Below are 18,778 nucleotides of genomic sequence, written 5' to 3' on the forward strand. Positions count from 1 at the left end.
TGTCCCTTGGTGTGTAAGGCGGACCTTTTATTCTGTACTTTACCTCCACCACCTCTAATTCCCTGTCGCCTCTCTATCCAATCTCCCTCTCTTGTCTCTCAATACTAAATTGTCTTTCTAATCTCTCCTATCAATCCTCCCTCCATGTCTCACCATTCCGTCTCTTGTCGCCCGCCTACAACATCTCCTGCACTCCACTTCTAAATTCTCGCTCCAATTCTCCCTAATGACTCTTCTCTCTGCTACTTTATTTTTTTCATTAAACCTGCCTCTGTTCCGTTTTCCCTGTTCTTCCACTTGCATTGCCGTCTAGCTCTCCACACCGGCTTTTCTCTCTTTTTCATTCTCTTGCCACAATTCTAAAAAATCAATTTCCTCTAACCGTTTGTTCTCCTTTATGACCAGGCCCGTTACTTTGAGAACCCCCAGGTGATAGCAGAGAACACCGTTCCCTCTCCGGAAATGGTGGGTATGATCACCTCAGTGCTGGTGAAGACCGCACCTGAACGGGAGGACAGCGAGACGAGAACGGTGAGCTCGCTATATAAACCGATTTGTCAAAGCCTGGCTCACAGGCGACCACTTACCATCCGCATTAATACACTCCGCAGGAGGAAATGAAGACACCAAAATCAGTCATTTTTAACGCCACTCGCTTGCGACCACCGGAGCATAAAGTAAAGCCACACTTAACAGGCCATATGCAACCATCAGTAACTTTACATGCAGTAGTATCTCATAGCCTCATCCCATTACGTTTGTAAAACTTCACATTTCGATACATTGGTTGGTACATAATCAAATCCACAGCGCTAATTTGTCCTTTTCGGGCAATACCGCTGGTAACCACTGGATGACAGCAGAACACCATGTTGTCACACAAACGGAAACATCAGAAAACATGGATCCTACTTTAGATGGATAAAAGAAAATCACATTCCTCAGAACAGATCAGAAAGGATTACTTTACTAATGTGTTTTGTCTAGTTGTATTGCAATCCCTTTATTCACTAAATACAAGGCACGTGCAGGCCTTAAGGATGTGTGAAAGAGAAGCATTGACAACTCGTAATATAACCTACACAGACCATACATCTTGAGATGCATGCAGTCAGGGACATTCAAAGCACAGTAACTACATTCACCCTGAACACGTAACATTCAGGGCGTTGAGTAGTGTGAACTTGTGTGTCAAACTCATTTTGTTTGCAACTCACTTTCCACCTATAGCACACCATCATACCACGCGGGTCCCTGTCTCTCAAAGTTCTGGCTGAGCTGCCCATTATAGTGGTGCTGATGTACCAGGTAAGCCATCTATACTCATCAGAGGTGGTTATGCATTCATTTCACAACTGTACTGCAGATGCCATACTATTACATTGTAACCCAACAGTAATGTCTTTAAACCGACTAGTTAGCAGACTGTTCCTCGCATAGAGAAGAAAAACTAGAATTTTATTTTCCTGGATATTTCCCCTTTGGGTTTGGAGCCAAAGTGAGGCTCTAGTTCAGTAAGCATGGAGTAAAACGTTGTCTGTCTTCCTTCATAGAAACAAGGCCCCATACGTTTTTGTTGCGGCATAATGCTGAAGTGTTTGAAATGAGATTTGTTTGTTATAAGTGGAGGTTACATTCCTCTGTTTGCTCCGTCCCTTTCAGCTGTACAAACTAAACATCCACAATGTGGTGTCAGAGTTTGTCCCACTCATCATGAACACCATCATGCTTCAGGTGTCTCCGCAGGCCAGGTATGACATGTCTGTGGACTGTATGTCTACAGATGTTTTTGTGTGTGTGTGTGTGCCATTTCTTGCGTATATACATTGTCATATGCCGTAGTCTGGGATGGGGACGGATGGGAGACCACTTGAAATCAAACTTTTGACTTTGTTATTTTTAGGAATGTTTTAGGATAATCGATTTGACTGCTGTGGGATTTGCAGACGCTGTTGCTTGGCACTTTACCCGCTGAAGCCTGAGTTAAAGTCCATGGGGGGGTCTAAAATGGTCGAAATTGGCTTAGCAGGGAGGTTAAGACTCTGGGTAGGAAAAGCGTCTGCATTAAGCATTCCAAGCAGGAACGAAGTGGAGCCGAGCTAATTTAGAAAAGTAGAAGTCTGGCAGGTATGGAAAGTTTCCTGATGACGGGCAGTAACCGCCCGGCACAAACAATCGGCCCCCCTTGTGTGATACGGCTTGTAATTTCAGCCTCTATAATTGGCGCCTTAAACGATGACGATGCAAAATCATAACCCGCTGTGATGGGGCTCTCTGACTAAACGCATTGTTTGCAAATGTGTGCTTGAACAATGTCGTAATTCTCCAAAGGCAACACAAGCTCTATAACAAAGAGCTGTATGCCGATTTCATCGCTGCGCAGATCAAGACCCTGTCTTTCCTGGCCTACATCATCCGTATTTACCAGGTATGTCTGTTTGCCAGCTAAAAATACTCTATGTCCACCAAATGTTTTAAATATAGGCCAAATATGACAAATTATTAATAGTATGAAATGTATTTTACTCAGCATTTTGTTATTAGTAGTAGTTTTTGATGATAGTTTCTGTTGCTGAAAAAAATATAATCCTGGTATGATAGGAACCTTATACTATAAGGTATAAATAACTGACGATTTTGACGGTCTATCCTCTGTGTGTGTGTGTGTGTGTGTGTGTGTGTGTGTGTGTGTGTGTGTGTCTATGTGCGTGTGTCCTATCAGGACCTGGTGGGGAAGTACTCTCAACAGATGGTGAAAGGCATGCTGCAGCTGCTATCCAACTGTCCCTCGGAAACGGCACATCTCCGTAAGGAGCTGCTCATTGCTGCCAAACACATCCTCACCACCGACCTTCGCAGCCGTAAGTCCACATGTGCAACATACAGTCATGTATGCAAACACAGTCGTACACCATATACCATGTTCAACCTTTCACCTGTTCCCTCAATAATCCTCACCCCTCAGTTCTGTATCTTACAGGTTTGTGAATCACAGACTCACTTAAATGATTTATTTTCAAATGAAACGTTCGCGATGAGCTGTGACCAGCTATTGCTTTGCATTTGAATATTTTTAGTATTTGTCATTGTACGACATGGCCGTTTGGCGATATCGTACCATGAACGGCATCTTGGAACGGCTTACTTAAAAGTTTATCTCCTTTTTTGTGTTGCAGAGTTCATACCTTGCATGGACAAACTTTTTGATGAATCCATCCTGATTGGCTCTGGCTACACTGCTCGGGAGACTCTCCGGTAAGTGCAACCAGTGTGTGCTCGTGATCATGCTTGCGTGAGCCTGTTAGGTGTCAGAACCCTGCTTCCACTCCTTATGATCGCTCCCTCCAGGTGTTGTGCCAAGCAGTCGTAGCATAGTAATGAAGCATTGAAGCGCTCTGGGGAGGCCGTCTGGAGCACTGCACCACAACTCAGCGGCTGTCAGCCCACGGCTGCAGAACGTGCACCCTCTTTCCGGAGGGGTGAAGTAGTTTGAATGTTTTTTTGTTTTGGTGTCAGACATCCGCCCCCTAGTTGGAGTTGACAACGCATCCATCCAGCTCCCTCAATCCTCCTAAGCTGCGGTAATTACCGCGTCAACCGTCATAACTTGTTAGTTATGGGCGGGTATGAGACGGCAAGATGAGACCTGGCAGTGCTGTCAATATCAGCAATTAACTCACCAGCAATTTACCTCTTCCCTGTCTCTCATTTCTTTGTTTCCCTGTTTTTTCTCTCTCCTCCTTTTGTAGCTCATTTTCTGGCTTCTCTTGATCTTCGTCTCTCCTCTCTGTGTCTCTTTCCTGAGTGAGTTCCATCCTGGCCCCACTTCTCAAATTAAGTCAAGCCTCTGTTGTCTTTATCCATCCCCTCCTCTCTCCACCCATTTGTGTAAATCAAATGTAAGGTCAGAGGAAGGCAGTAAGTTCTGTGTGCTAAGGCAAACTCCACAAACACCTTCTCCCAAAGTTACATTGTCAAGGTCCATACTCATGTCCTTGGTGTCCACGTCAAAGAATACTCTTTATATTTTCTTTCTGTTTTGGTTCACCGTTGCAAATTTGAAATAGATAAGATATTTTTTATTTATCTTTTTATAGGGCTGCACAATCAAACTGCTGAACCGCTAAAGTCTGGCCAGCTCTCAGTCCTTACCTTCAGGCCTTTGCCCATTCAGTTTTGTCAAAGTCATGAGTTACAAAAAACATGTATTTGAGGCTTATCTGACACAATAACATCACACTTTCCCATTCTCTGAGTAGAGAGACAGGAGTCCAAGGTCAGAAAGAAGGGAGACATGACATGATGGAATTCAATTAGTGAAATATTGTACTGAAGTTTTCGTTTTTACAATCAGTGTTTCACATTTAATGCACTGCAGTCTCTCTAGGTCGTCCTCGGACGAGCCCTCCATCGTCGCTTCCAGTCATCCCGGTTCTCCATACATCTGGCCAGCTCATCGGTACTTTGAAGAACCTATTTAAGATGTTTTGTGACTCAAGGTATCTCCTGCCCTTGCCTCCATCCAGACCCTTGGCCTACAGCACACTGGCAGACCTGGTGCACCATGTGCGTCAGAACCTGCCTCTGACGGACCTGTCCCTGGCCGTGCAGCTCTTCGCCAAGAACATCGACGATGAGTCCCTGCCCAGCAACATCCAGACCATGTCCTGCAAACTGCTGCTCAACCTGGTGGACTGCATCCGCTCCAAGTCTGAGCAGGAGAATGGCAACGGCCGGGACATCCTGATGAGGATGTTGGAGGTACGGTTGTAGGATTCATTTGGATATTGCAGCAGCTTTGTTTTTCCACTGTTGATGGTAGAATGTTGACAGTGTTGTGAAACATGAGAATTGCCAAGACAGGAAAAATACAACGGCAAAGAAAACTGTAGTCACACATCACATCGCACATTTCTTTAATACCGGGCATCTCATTTTTAGTGGTTGACCAGCAATTTTGTAGGCTGAGATGACGATTATGTATCTTCTGTGCTTGGATTTTTTAGGTGTGTGTGGTTTGTTTGTACATATTCAGGCAGGTGCACTACAGCAGTCATAGAGCTGCTGTAGTGCACTATCCCCAAGAGGGAGCATGCTGCAAAATTAAGCTGATGTAATGTTAGCTCATAGAATAACACAGATTTATAAAATGGAAAGATACATCTACAGAGTTGTGAAATGTATTGGCGAGGGCTCGAAAATATTCTTTTTTTATTCTTGGTAGCATAGTGGTCACACAGGTCATTGGCTACAGCTACTTACAACTCACGTCTAATGTGCGAAACAATCAAGCAGAATATTGTCTTAAATGAAACATTTTCATAGGCTACATATTGATTTTGAATATTTGAATCTGACCTTTTGGGTTCTTTGGCTGACCGGATTGAAAATGCAAACCCTGAATGCTATCCATATGGGGTGATGGGGAAGGTAAAGACATTTATCTGAGTGACCCATCCTCTCTGACCTGCTCTGCATCCATTCAGGTGTTTGTGCTCAAGTTCCACACCATCGCACGCTACCAGCTCGTCACCATTTTCAAAAAGTGCAAGCCGCAGTCGGAGATGGGCGTGGTGGACCCAGTGGCGTTGCCGGGCGTCCCCGCCACCCCGACGCCGTCCACCACACCGGCCCTTCCTCCCCCCGCCCCACCCACCCCCGTCACCACGCCGGCACCCCCGGCTCCCGCCACGCCCTTCGACCGGCCGGGGGAGAAGGAGGACAAGCAGACGTTCCAGGTGTCGGACTGCCGCAGCCTGGTCAAGACACTGGTCTGCGGGGTGAAGACCATCACTTGGGGCATTACGTCATGCAAGGCGCCCGGAGGTGAATGGATGGGACAGATACCCTGGCTTTCTATGCTCACTCATGCTACTATACATTCGGGCTGCAACTATTGAATATTTTCTTTTCCATTATTCAATTGATTACCTTTATATATATCGACTTAAATTGATTAGCCTGACCAACCACGTAAAGGACGACTTCACCCATTTTCAACCTTATAACCATATAATTGGTCCTCACTAATGCTCATTATAATATGGTTCCATTTTTGTCCGTCTGTGTCTCAGAGGAGCGCTGTGGACAGTTCAGAAACCCGCCTACCAGTGACATCATCAATGGGGAATCCAAGCTAATAGAAACAAGCTTTCTATTCCTGGGAAGTTAGCATGCAATAATGGAAGCCATTGTTATCACGTTAATCAAAATCAAGAATGTGAAATCTTGTTTTCCAAAATTTCCAAAATGATGATGTCACTGGTAGGTGCTTTTCTGAATTGGCCACAGCCCTCCTATGAGACACTGTCTCACGTAGCCAGACAACAATTCCACCATCTCCGAATGTGATAGTCTGGAACTACACCTTCCGAAATCCGAGTAACGGAAGCTTTTATGTTTTAAATGTATTAAAATATCTTTACATTTATACATTTACAAGATACATTTGTGCGACTGTAAAGACAAAACGGAAGTGGGGAGGAGGCTTCACATCCGCTTTATATTTTACTCATGATCAGAGTTTCCGTGCTCCAGACTGTATGACCGGAAACATTAGGAAATTGTGTGAGGCAGCAGTCTGGCCACGCAAGACTAATGAGACACAAACAGAGTAGATTTTTTTTTTTTTTTTTACAATTTTATCATGAGCATTAGTGAGTACCAATAATATGAAGATAGGTTGAAAATGGAATGGTGAAGTCGTCCTTTAAGCTGCTGTGCAGCGGTGACACCCCAAAATAGTGAAAATGCTTATCTACTTGTAGATCAATAATAATATGAAATGCTGACCTACCACAATGTCTAGCTAACTTCCCTTTCCTGCTTCGATTCCCAGAGGCACAGTTTATTCCCAACAAGCAGCTCCAGCCCAAGGAGACACAGATCTACATCAAGCTGGTGAAGTACGCCATGCAGGCCCTGGACATCTACCAGGTACGACCAGCACAGTGCAGAGGCTTCCTCTAATGGACTTGTTTTTTTTTTAACTGTGGGTCATTAACCACATGAACCGTCCCTATTCTGGCCAACTCACAACAACATGCAACGTGCTGTGAGCAAGGGTGAAAGTGGTTAAAGTGTGATTGAAATTGCAATCCGCAGTTGTCAGTAAAAACCAGTGGTGGAAAAAGTACTCACATTTTGTACTTTACTACTACAATGTAGAAGTACTCTGTTACAAGTAAATTTCCGTAATTAAAAAATGACTTGAATAGAAGTACAAAAGTATTGTAAAATGTACTTAAAGTACCAAAAGTAGAAAGCAGTCATTATGCAGAATGTCCATTTTCACAAGTTTTCAAATGGTCGAAATGTATATAGGGCTGAAGTGGGTAATGCATGTTTTGTAATAATAATCTAAATCTACAAAGTAACGAGTAACTAAAGTTTTCAAATAATTCTAGTGGAGTAAAAGTACAATATTTGCCTCCGAGATGTAGTGGAGTAGAAGTAAAAGTATTGGAAATACTCCACTAAAGTAAAAATACCTAAAAATTGTACTCAAGTACAGTACTTAAGTAAAGGTACTTTACTTAAGTTTACCACTGGAAAAAACAATTGGTTGTCAGAACAGTTGTGACTTAAGTTGATGTTGTAGCAGCATGGTGTCACAGCGCCCCATCACCCTCTTGGCTAGGTACAGGTTGCCAACAACCAGCAGACTTACATCAGGGTGGCCAACTGCCAGACGGTGCGCATGAAGGAGGAGAAGGAGGTGCTGGAGCACTTCGCCGGTGTCTTCACCATGATGAACCCACTGACCTTCAAGGAGATCTTTCAGACCACAGTGCCCTACATGGTGGAGAGAATTTCTAAGAACTACGCACTGCAGGTAAGATGGTACCTAAGATGGTTATTACAACTGAAAGAAAATGGGTGGAACTTCCTGGCTTGGAACACAATTGTTTCGTTATCAATCCTAACCATATTCCATGTTCCCTGAGGGGGGAATTGGGTAATAGAAGCAGCAAAAACAAACAAACAAAAAAACAATTAAAACTTCACAGGAGGAAGCTTTTGATCGGTGTTGATCTGTGGTGTTTAAAAGCAGGTGTGTTTGTCCAAATGCTGGAACAGCACAGTCATTTATTTAACATTTCAGCTTGCAGCATCTTCAGTCCGAATATACATGATTCTTATTTTTGTATTTACATTTTATTTTGTGTGTATGGAGCACATAAATGCACTTTGTAAATCTGTTTATATAGATTTGTTAAATGCCTTTTTACTTTGTGTGAAATGTACTCTACAAAAAAAAAGGCTTCACTTGATGATGCTTGAACTTGACCTGTTGTGTCCCAGATTGTGGCAAACTCATTCCTGGCCAACCTGTCGACGTCGGCCCTGTTTGCCACCATCCTGGTGGAGTATCTCCTGGAGAGGCTACCTGAGATGGGCTCCAACGTGGAGCTGTCCAACCTCTACCTCAAGCTCTTCAAACTGGTGTTTGGCTCAGTGTCGTTGTTCGCCGCCGAGAACGAACAGATGCTCAAGGTAAATTTACAAGTTACTGTAAATTACAATCTGTCTAGTTATTGTAATAAAAGAGGAAGATAACATTTTCTGTTCAGATTATTTCATTGAGTATCCATCATACTTCCATCTATCCGTGTCCCCAGCCGCACCTCCATAAGATAGTGAACAGCTCCATGGAGCTCGCCCAGTCGGCTAAGGAGCCATACAACTACTTCCTGCTTCTCAGAGCCCTCTTCCGCTCCATCGGCGGAGGCAGCCATGACCTGCTCTACCAGGAGTTCCTGCCCCTCTTGCCCAACCTTCTGCAAGGTGAGACATACACCGCTGTGTTTGCTGCCTGAACTTGAAAATCCTTGAAGCTGAAATATAGCAAGCTGTTTGTGAAAGTGTTCTTGGGCTGTCATATCACCCCACTCCTTGTCTCCGCCAGGCCGAAGGCGTGGCCGAGACTATGTATTGCCCCCTGTCCGTCGGTCCGTGTGTCCATGGCTTCCAAAGTTTGCAGGATTGGTCCGTTTTGAACAAAATGCCTCAAATCATGAACGCAGCGTGTGATTGCTGTTAAATTTTGCACGCACATTCCCACTAGGCTGAGGAAGAAATGCCACCGGAAAGTTTTCAAACCAGCCTCATGGTGGCGCTATAACCGATTTTTCTAGTTTTTTTGTGAAACTGTTCTTACCTTCAACCCTTTCTTAACCTGATTTGGCTGACTCCTTCCATTACATGCTTAGTTCTAACTAAGCTTTCGACCCAATCAGCTTTTCTACCAATGTAAAAAGAAACAATTAAACAACATTATTTTGTTCCCCAAGATGAATAATTGGTAAGCTTAATAAGCCTTCTTGAGACTCTTCCCATTTTTACAAAACTCATTCTGAGATTTCTCACTTAAATTACAATTTCCTTTGTGCACTCCAGGTCTCAACATGTTGCAGAGTGGTCTCCACAAGCAACACATGAAGGACTTGTTTGTGGAACTGTGTCTGACGGTGCCGGTCCGCCTCAGCTCCCTGCTGCCCTACCTGCCCATGCTAATGGACCCGCTGGTCTCTGCCCTCAACGGCTCTCAGACGCTGGTCAGCCAAGGCCTTCGCACGCTGGAGCTGTGTGTGGACAACCTGCAGCCTGACTTCCTGTACGACCACATCCAGCCTGTCAGGGCTGAGCTCATGCAGGTAAGCATTGGTGCAATGTTTTATCCATATAAGTTGTCTGTCACACACCAACACATTGGTGGCTAGCTTCCATGGTGGAATGTATAACAATGAGCTGTTTTGCCACGACTAGCAGCTGTGTGTGTTATTGGAGTATGTTTAAGGCCAAGATTTGCGATAAGACGAATTGGAGCTGTTGACTAATTGCTAAAGAATTACACAACGTGGTCGGCAACATTCTAAAACCACCCTGTTAAGAAAGCACAAACCCAGTTAACTGTTTCCATAACAACGGCTCATTCTAAAATTCATTCTTTGTGTAGACGGTGGTCTTACTTGATGACAACTGACACAGTTAATGTTTGGAAACTGAATTAATGCAATTCAGCAGAAGGCTGCCAACTTCACAACTTCAGATGTTCTGAGATGGGCTAGTTCACACCACTGCAATTATCCACTGCAGTCTGCAATGTTCTAAATGATCTTGTCTCGTCATGAATTTTTGATCTAAACTGGGCTTATCATCCTGAACACGCACGCATACCACCCCCCCCCACCCCCATCCTATCCTCTCTCCCATTCTTGGCTATTTTCTGCAGGCCTTGTGGCGTACACTACGCAACCCAGCAGAGACCATCTCTCACGTGGCCTACCGGGTGCTGGGGAAGTTTGGAGGTAGCAACAGGAAGATGCTGAAGGAGTCACAGAGGCTTCAGTATGTGGTGACAGAGGTCCAGGGACCCAGCATCAAGGCTGAATTCACCGATTGCAAGGCCTCCATCCAGCTGCCCATGGAGAAGGTAGGACTCTTGACACCATTGATCAGTGTGTAGTATATAGGTTTTGGAGCCTCTGTTTATGGCTGAGACAATAACCACATAACCTCAATACCACCGTTATGTGATGCATACTGCGGGGTTGAGCTCATTACCGCTATTCTTTAATCATTTTTTTAATTTTTAATTTTTTTTGCTGGTGAAAGTTACAGAAGTCCATTTGGTATGTGATATCAAGCTTACCATAACGACAGTGATGATTGTTTAGGTGACATCATTGACTGTCTTCCGTCCTATGTTGAAAGGATTTTGGGGCGAAAACTTCAGCTTCCCTTTAGTTTAACTACAGGCACACAGACACGTGTCTCACACACACACACACACACACACACACACACACACACACACACACACACACACACACACACACACACACACACACACACACACGACAGACATAAAAGATTATTATTTTACCACGTTTTTTTTACCACGCCATGTGGTAAAATAAAAATTCCTTGTTGTGACGTTATCTGGTGTGTGATTGAGGTTTGTCTTGCAGTGTTCAGTTGTTTATTTACTGTGTGGTTTTAGTTTAAATTCTAACACGCTGAAAAGCTAATCCCCACATGTACAGATAGTAAAGCTGCTTTCTTACTGTGGCCATTTGACTGATAAACTTGAAGCTGAGAGGTTTATCAGTCCAAAATGGGAAACTTTTGTTTTGCAGATGGATGTAAAATGCAATTCATGCTCAACGTATTATGCACAGAAACAAACAAGACATAGTAAATGAACAATGAATGAATACATTCTACATGACAACGAGCAGGCCTTTTAGTTGTGGCACAATGTCTGCTGTACTGTTTATTTGATTTGAATAGAGGATAATGCGCTCCAAAGGAAATGCTTTCAAACAAATGAGAGTTTCATGATTTGCGGCGTGAAGTTTGAAGACGTCCTTTTGTTTCTTCCGTTCAGTCGCTTATGGGGTACTGAAGAGGAAAGTTTAGCAGTGACATCACTCTCACACACAACTTCAAAACACTTCCAATAGCTCTTATCCATTCCTTTTACCTTTTTTTTGTATTTCAATTTGGGCAAGGAAGGACAGAAGCAGGCAAGAAAGAACGACTCACATTCTCTGTGATTGCTTTGTAGCGAGGGCAATGGATCCTTGTCATCTGGCTGGTGTGTGTAGGTGTGTGACTTTGTGTCTCGTGTGTGTGTGTGTGGGTGTGTGAGCGCCTGTACATTTCAGTGTGCTTGTGAGAGAGGAGACTGTGTGTGTTCCCCAGGTAATTAAATCTATCATGGCTCCCTCATCCACAGTCAGTAATCATCAATCTAGTGCGGGCCTCCATGATGCCATTATTTACTCTCACTAATGGCCGCTCCCTCTCTCCTGCATCTGCCACGGGCAAAACACACACACACATACAGACACAACCCTTGGCAGAGACGCACACTTGCATACACACAACACAGCACACACAACAGAAAGCACACATGTGTAGACAGTCACTGCAGATCGATGTATAGAGATGATGGAGTATAAGCGGAGTATAAGCACACGCACGATCATTTCAATAATTGTGTTTGCTTTTCAAGATGGATGCCACCGATACCATCCCTGGTACTACTCTTACAACCCCTCCCCTTGTCAAAATGTATGTAGCTTAATGTAATTAAACATTCCTTGCACCTGTCCCATTTTCCCTTCCTTTCTTCTCACCCTCCATCTCTCCTGAGATGTAATTTCATTAGTGTTGGTGTGTGTGCGAGTGCCGTTGGCTATAGCTGCACAAAAGACCAAGTCAACTTCGATCTGTCCCTTGGGATTAACACAACTGATAGAATCCTCATGTACGCCTGTGTGGCGTTATAGGACACTCATGCTTACGTTGTCCTGCCTTTTGCTTACAAGTAAGACGCGCGAACGCTGGAAGCGAACGCAGCTCGAAAATATTGTGTATTTACGGACTGTGTGTGTGTGTGTGTGTGTGTGTGTGTGTGTGTGTGTGTGTGTGTGTGTTTTGACTGCACTCTGGCGCACTCTGTTGGTTGCACACAGGCAGTGCAGGCAGTGCACACATACAGTGCACACATACAAATTCGCAATAATTTCCATAAATATACAGCATGCCTGTTTTGCACTCGTATATAATATTCCGACTCGTCCCGTACTCATACATGAACTTAAAAGAATGGATTTAGGCTCAAATGATATGAACTACACATTTTTTAAACCCAAAGCAGCTCATCCTAACCTGTTGAATAAGTGCAAAATGCTGTAACCATAGCCTAAAGTCAGCGCTCTAAACTGTCCTGAAGGACAGGTGCACTCTCATTTCTCAAGCTGTTAACAGCTTGAGAAATGACACATTTTCACCAAAAGGCTTTGTCTGAGTGCTGTGTGGCTCAGTGCGTGTGTGCTTATGCATGTGTGTGACATTTCTCATGAGAGAAAATGGAAAAGCAATCAAGATCAGATGACACTTATTAGACTATATTTCCTCTCTTCAAGGTATCGCGCCAATCAAAAAATACTCCCAGCGGAATTAAGGCACACAAGTCTGAAAATGAATTTTCTTGCCCTCTCACATTTCTGCTTCTTTCTGCCCTTCATCTGCCTCCCGGTACTATTTTTTTTCTCACCAATTCCCTTTTCCCACCCGCTCTTGCTCAATTTCCCTTGTTTTTGCATCATTCCTCATTGTCTGTCCCTGCCAAACTTCCCACTTTCAACCTGGCGTCCCTATTTTAGGCATATCATTATACAGTAGGTGAACATTTTCCTTCCCATTTTTTAAAAACGTCTTTAAAGAAAACATTCCAAATATGTAACAAAAAAAATAAAATAAAGATCTACAATTTCACAACTGAGCTTGTAGATCTTCTTTTCCCCTGCTATTTTTTAAGCCAACGAGACGAAGCATTTTTGATGGTAGAATGTAGAATGCTCTGGGTTTTCTTTTTTCCTCGTCTGCATAGAGAATCTTTGCCCTGAGCCTTCCATGTCTAAGTAGGTCCTGTTATATTGTGCCTGAGTGCATGTCAGAGACCCCGGTCCTTTTTAAAATATCTGGACAGGTCGACAATTCAATTATGAAGCACCCCCTCATGCCTTCATCTTCACGCCTTCTGTTTCTGAGTGGCTTTAATTGGTTCATTTTCTCCCTTCTTAAGTGCCCAGTCGGCATAGCTTGTCAGCCCATAATCTGTCAGTTCTAATGGTCTCAACTCAGCTAAATTTAGGGAGCTCAGGCTACCCACCCTCAGCGTTGCCAGATTCCGTGAGAGAAACAAGCAACCAGGTCTAGGAAAACCAGCCCAAAAGAAGCCACTATGGGCCACATAAGCACTTACATCAGCTATTTGAAAATAGCAGATCTACAAGCTCACAACGCGTCACGATGTGAGCTTGTAGATCGGCTATTTTCAAATATAATCTTGCGGGGAAATTATAATAAGCAGATCTGGCAACCCTGCCCACCCCCCCACCAATGTTTCCTTTATAATTGTGTAGGTCTGGCGTTCAGACTCTAACCTCACCAATGTTTCGCTTATAATAGACCTGGCTGATGAGAACCCCCACCAGGCCAACACAATCCTTGTAGGATGTTCTGTTAAATATAAATGTTCACCAATCATGCTTACTGTTGTGCGTAGTCACCCCCAAAGGCCCATTCTGAGCCAGGAAAAACCCTGACCCCCATTGCAAAGAAAAATGGATGCAGACAGACATGATTCCTGATGTCCATAAAAAATGCCTGCCTTTACTGTTTATTAGGAAAGCCCCTGGGCCAATTTACAGTAACTCTCTCTACACGATAAGATCACAGAGATATTCACATATCTCTACATCTTTAAGTCCTTAGCAATATTCAAATGTTCCAAACCTAAAAAAAAAAGGACATTTTTGTGGGTACCAAAATCCCTAATATATTTTTAACTGTTCTAAAAACATCTATGAAGTATAAATGAAGGATGCGCATTTCATAATAAAAGACGGTGCTCTGTATGCAATTGTGGAGTCTTAACATGAAATATGTGCAGCTTATTTTGATGCAATAAATGCAGCTTATTAAGTCATCCTATAGACGAATCCACAGAGCGCTCCCCCGGCGCAATCATAACTGCGGTGTCAGAATGCACACCACAGCAGGAGTCTGACACACGGCAGTGCTCTATGGATTCATCTATACATTTGATCATTTTGTTTGCATATACATTAGAGACAGAGTGAACAAATTGTGTATAACAAAAATGTTAAAGCAAATAATGACTGCAGACTGCTGCGCCATCCGACCAAAGTCGACTGTGCCAATATGCCATCCCACATGCTGCCTATGTTCAGGGGTTTTTCGGCATGTATCACCAGGTATCTTCCTGGAAAAAAATCTAGAGTAAGTATTAGCACAGTATCAGAACTAAATAGCCACTTTTTATTGTTTTTTCCCCCAACCTTTAAAAGATGGAATGCATATTTTATGAACAATGTCAAACTCCCTGTCTCCTCCTCTCAACTGATCTTGCTGTTTTCTCCTCGCTATTGTTTCCGTTTGGTTGTTTCTACACTCTATGAATCCCATTCTCCTTGCTATTGTTTGTGTTTGCCGGTTCATATGCGTTGTTACTACTCTTCTATTACTCCATTGCGTTGGACTTGGCCATGAATCTATTATCATAGTTCACATGATAATGTGCCTGTCTGTCTGTCCATCACTCTATTGACTCACTTTGTTATCTGTAGTCTAGCCTTTTGTCTCTAAGCATTCTTCCTTTGAGGGACTTATGTATGCAGGCATAGAGTCAGGGGACGCCGTTCGTTCAACAAACCGACTGATTCATCCCATGCTTCCATCATTTTAGTTCTGAGTATCTTTTTTTTGGCGACTTCTGCCAAATCCCAGCCTGCCGTCGACGAGTTTTGTGTTTTCAGTGGTTGTCCACCAGATGGCGCTGTTATCTATCCTATGAATGATGTTTTCACTGCCTGATGACGGCAGACCCGAAATTGTCGCCATTTAAAAAAATAAAATCTTAGTTTACTTGTTTATTTTTTTCCTATGGGAAATGGCTATATCTCCGTTCCTCTTGCTTACGGCAAGCTTCATTCAAATGGCCGCAGCTGTGCAATGGATTACCCCGTGCGGATAATTATTTATTATCCCAATATTTTGAAAATATTGGGAGATTTCAGTCAGTTACCTGATGGAGGTCAGTTCGACCGAATTGTTGTAATTGTCGCAATAAAATATGCACTGTCTGCCTGCTTCTACGCACCTGTCCCAGTAGATGTGCAAAAGGACCTTTTATTCACTGAGATTTCAGTCAGTAAAATTATCACAATACATTTTGCCAACTGCATTTTCCCCTCTTCTTCCCCGTGTTTTCAATCCCCCCCAAGGCGATAGAGACGGCTCTGGACTGTCTGAAGAGTGCCAACACGGAGCCCTACTACCGGCGACAGGCCTGGGAGGTCATCAAGTGTTTCCTGGTGGCCATGACCAGTCTGGATGACAACAAACATGCCCTCTACCAGCTCCTTGCCCATCCCAAGTAAGGACGCGCACACACACACACACACGCACACACACACACACACACACACACACACACACACACACACACACACACACACACACACACACACACACACACACACACACACACACACACACACACACACACACACACACATACACACACACACATTTCTTCTAACATAAGTACTGTTGAAACGGCTGAAATAAGTGAATGTTTAAACAATGATTACAAAATGCTTTCTACAAATGACAGCCAAGGAGAGGATTATGAAAATGCGTTCTTCTGGTTACACAGTGGAGAATTAGTTATACAGTACAGAGCCTTTTCTCAAATACAGCAACTGTTATGAAAATGACAGCGCACACACACACACACACACACACACACACACACACACACACACACACACACACACACACACACACACACACACACACACACACACACACACACACACACACACACACACACACACACACACACACACACACACACACCAATGAAACAAATGGGTGCTGTTAACACGTGCCTTGAACTTGACTCCCATTGATCCCTCCATTACCTCACTGGACCTCTTGACCTTAAGTGCTTCTGTCTCTCCGTCCTCTCCTCTCCTCGACTCTCCTCTCCATCTTTCATTCTCTCTTCCATCCTGTGTTTCACATCCATCTGTCTCCCTGCCACACGTTGCCTCATCAGCTTTCTCTCAAGTGTTGCACTGGCTAATTAGACATAGTCTATCTTTTTTTCTCTCTCTCTCTCTCTCACACACACACACTCCTCTCTCAGGCTTTTTCTTCAAGGCAGACAGACGGGGGAGGTGTGTGTGTTTGTGTGTGTGTGTGTGTGCGTGCATGTGGGGTGTTGTAGACAGGGTTGGTCACATTACCATCATTGATCCTGGGGCAGGGGCTAATTGACTTTCCCCTGCCTGTTTACACTCCGCCATGCCCCTTCCACCCGCCTGTCGACACATACGCACGCATGCATGCGCACACACACTCTCGCTCTAAATCTTACACACACACACACACACACAGTACATGCACACACGTTTGTGAGGAGATAATGAAGTGTGTCAGTTATGATCGGTGTGGGGGGTGTGCCTGCCGCCCGCTCTTGTCAGACGTCTTGATTCATGACGCGCTCGATCGCTTCTCACACTTTGATTTTTTTCCACTCCATCTGTCCATTTTTCTCTCTTCGTCTATCTCTCCTCCTCCCTCCAGCTATTGTCTCCAACTCCCTCACTACCCCGCCTCCCGCTCAGACTCCACTCCCCCCATCTCTCTCTCACTCCTTCATTCAGTCTTTTCCTGTATCTCGCCTCTCTCCATCTCTGGGTTCATCTCTTCTCTCTTGCTGTCATTGATTCTCTCCCTCTCTTTCTGTTTCTCTTGGTTGCTCTCTCTCTCTCCCCCTCGTTCTCTCTCTCTCTCTCTCTGACTGTGTGTACAGTCTCCGTTGGGGGGAAAACAACCCTTAAGTGTGTGGAGCTTTACTTTAATGTCTCCAAAATGCCAAGGAGGGAGAACGAGAAGTGGCAACAGAGTGTCAGCGGCCCTGAATGAGTGAAGGCCAATTGATCTGGCATTTCATCAGACCTCCTGACCTCCTCGTCTCTCCTTTAAAGTTTTCCTTCTTCTTTTTTTTAATGGTGATGATGAAATAGAGCCATCCATCAGGCCCTGCTCTGGCATTTGGCATTATAAAACACAAGCTCAAGCATGGAGAGAGGCTAGCGCTCCATCACATCGCTGCCCCGCCTCTCTGTCGCCATCAGCGAGTGTAAATAACAACGGGGGTAGAGAGGAAGACAGACAGATGGAGTGAGGAAAGAGAGGGCGAGAACGACCGAGAGAGGCAGAGATGGACAGTGAAAAAGACAGATGGTAGAAGGCAAGGTGTGTGTGGATATAGGGAAAGGAAAGGTAAGACGGCTGAAGGAACGAATGAGAGACAGGAGGAGGAAGGGAGGCTGATTGCAGACAGAAAGAACAGACAGAGCTCGTTAGGAGAATTCACTGTCTGTCTTTTGAAACGCGCTCAGTGGGTTGAACAGACTGAACAAAAACACCTCTGGAACCACTTTGTCAGCCTGACACCAAACTGAAACTTTAAAAGTATTCATTGACATGTGAATATCATTGAAACCATTAAAACTTTAGTGAATGTCATTGAAACCATTAAAACTTTAGGCCTCTAGTTTGAGGGTGGTGACGTTAACATTCATCAGCAGCGCAACTGACAACAGCAGAATCTGTGAAATGTGGTGAAATGAAAAAGGACAACCCCACTACAAGAATAGTGGGAAAAAAAAACATACATTTGTAAAGTTGCAGATTTCAAATGTGTCTCGATGCTACACGTTGTGAGCTTGTAGATCTGCTATTTTTGCTTTTTGCCTTACAATGAAGTATATGTGGCTTTAGTTGTTAATGTCTATGCTGTGCTTATTTTTCATATAAGTCACACTGTGTGCGTGTGTGTTTTCCACCCAGCTTCACAGAGAAGTGGATCCTCAATGTGATCATCTCCCACCGCTACAAGGCCCAGGACACACCAGCACGCAGGACCTTCGAGCAGGCGCTGACGGGGGCCTTCATGTCGGCCGTGATCAAGGACCTGAGGCCCAGCGCGCTGCCCTTTGTCGCCAGCCTCATCCGACACTACACCATGGTGGCCGTCGCCCAACAGTGTGGTGAGGGAACAGAAGCTTCAGTGTTGATTCACACATGTATTTACCCTGGGAAGGTGCTGAGCACTAGTGCTCTTTTACAGCAACACCCTGCACACACAGACCGACCTTTTTGC

The 18,778-nt window shown here is 44.2% G+C and overlaps 1 protein-coding gene across 8 annotated transcripts in view; it reads left to right on the top strand.

Annotated features, from left to right (window-relative positions):
- Positions 1-18,778, top strand: part of trrap (transformation/transcription domain-associated protein) — a 145,672-nt gene that overhangs the window by 6,188 nt on the left and 120,706 nt on the right. For 6 of the 8 annotated variants that reach the window (XR_014602266.1, XM_084078675.1, XM_084078678.1 and 3 more), the window contains exons 8-23: positions 406-531; positions 1,231-1,308; positions 1,663-1,751; positions 2,332-2,428; positions 2,723-2,861; positions 3,177-3,255; positions 4,527-4,761; positions 5,487-5,826; positions 6,839-6,936; positions 7,640-7,834; positions 8,305-8,496; positions 8,622-8,787; positions 9,400-9,656; positions 10,235-10,435; positions 15,825-15,976; positions 18,466-18,665. Coding sequence is in view for 7 of the 8 variants with exons in the window: in XM_084078675.1 (XP_083934801.1) it covers positions 406-531; positions 1,231-1,308; positions 1,663-1,751; positions 2,332-2,428; positions 2,723-2,861; positions 3,177-3,255; positions 4,527-4,761; positions 5,487-5,826; positions 6,839-6,936; positions 7,640-7,834; positions 8,305-8,496; positions 8,622-8,787; positions 9,400-9,656; positions 10,235-10,435; positions 15,825-15,976; positions 18,466-18,665 (2,644 nt within the window). In the remaining variant the exon portion in view is untranslated. The remainder of the gene's footprint in view (positions 1-405; positions 532-1,230; positions 1,309-1,662; positions 1,752-2,331; positions 2,429-2,722; positions 2,862-3,176; positions 3,256-4,526; positions 4,762-5,486; positions 5,827-6,838; positions 6,937-7,639; positions 7,835-8,304; positions 8,497-8,621; positions 8,788-9,399; positions 9,657-10,234; positions 10,436-15,824; positions 15,977-18,465; positions 18,666-18,778) is intronic. The other 2 variants (XM_084078676.1, XM_084078680.1) reach the window with 1 other exon arrangement.

The sequence above is a fragment of the Gymnoscopelus microlampas genome (assembly GCF_963454915.1).
Source record: "Gymnoscopelus microlampas genome assembly, chromosome: 14".
In the NCBI taxonomy this organism is placed as follows: Eukaryota; Metazoa; Chordata; class Actinopteri; order Myctophiformes; family Myctophidae; genus Gymnoscopelus; species Gymnoscopelus microlampas.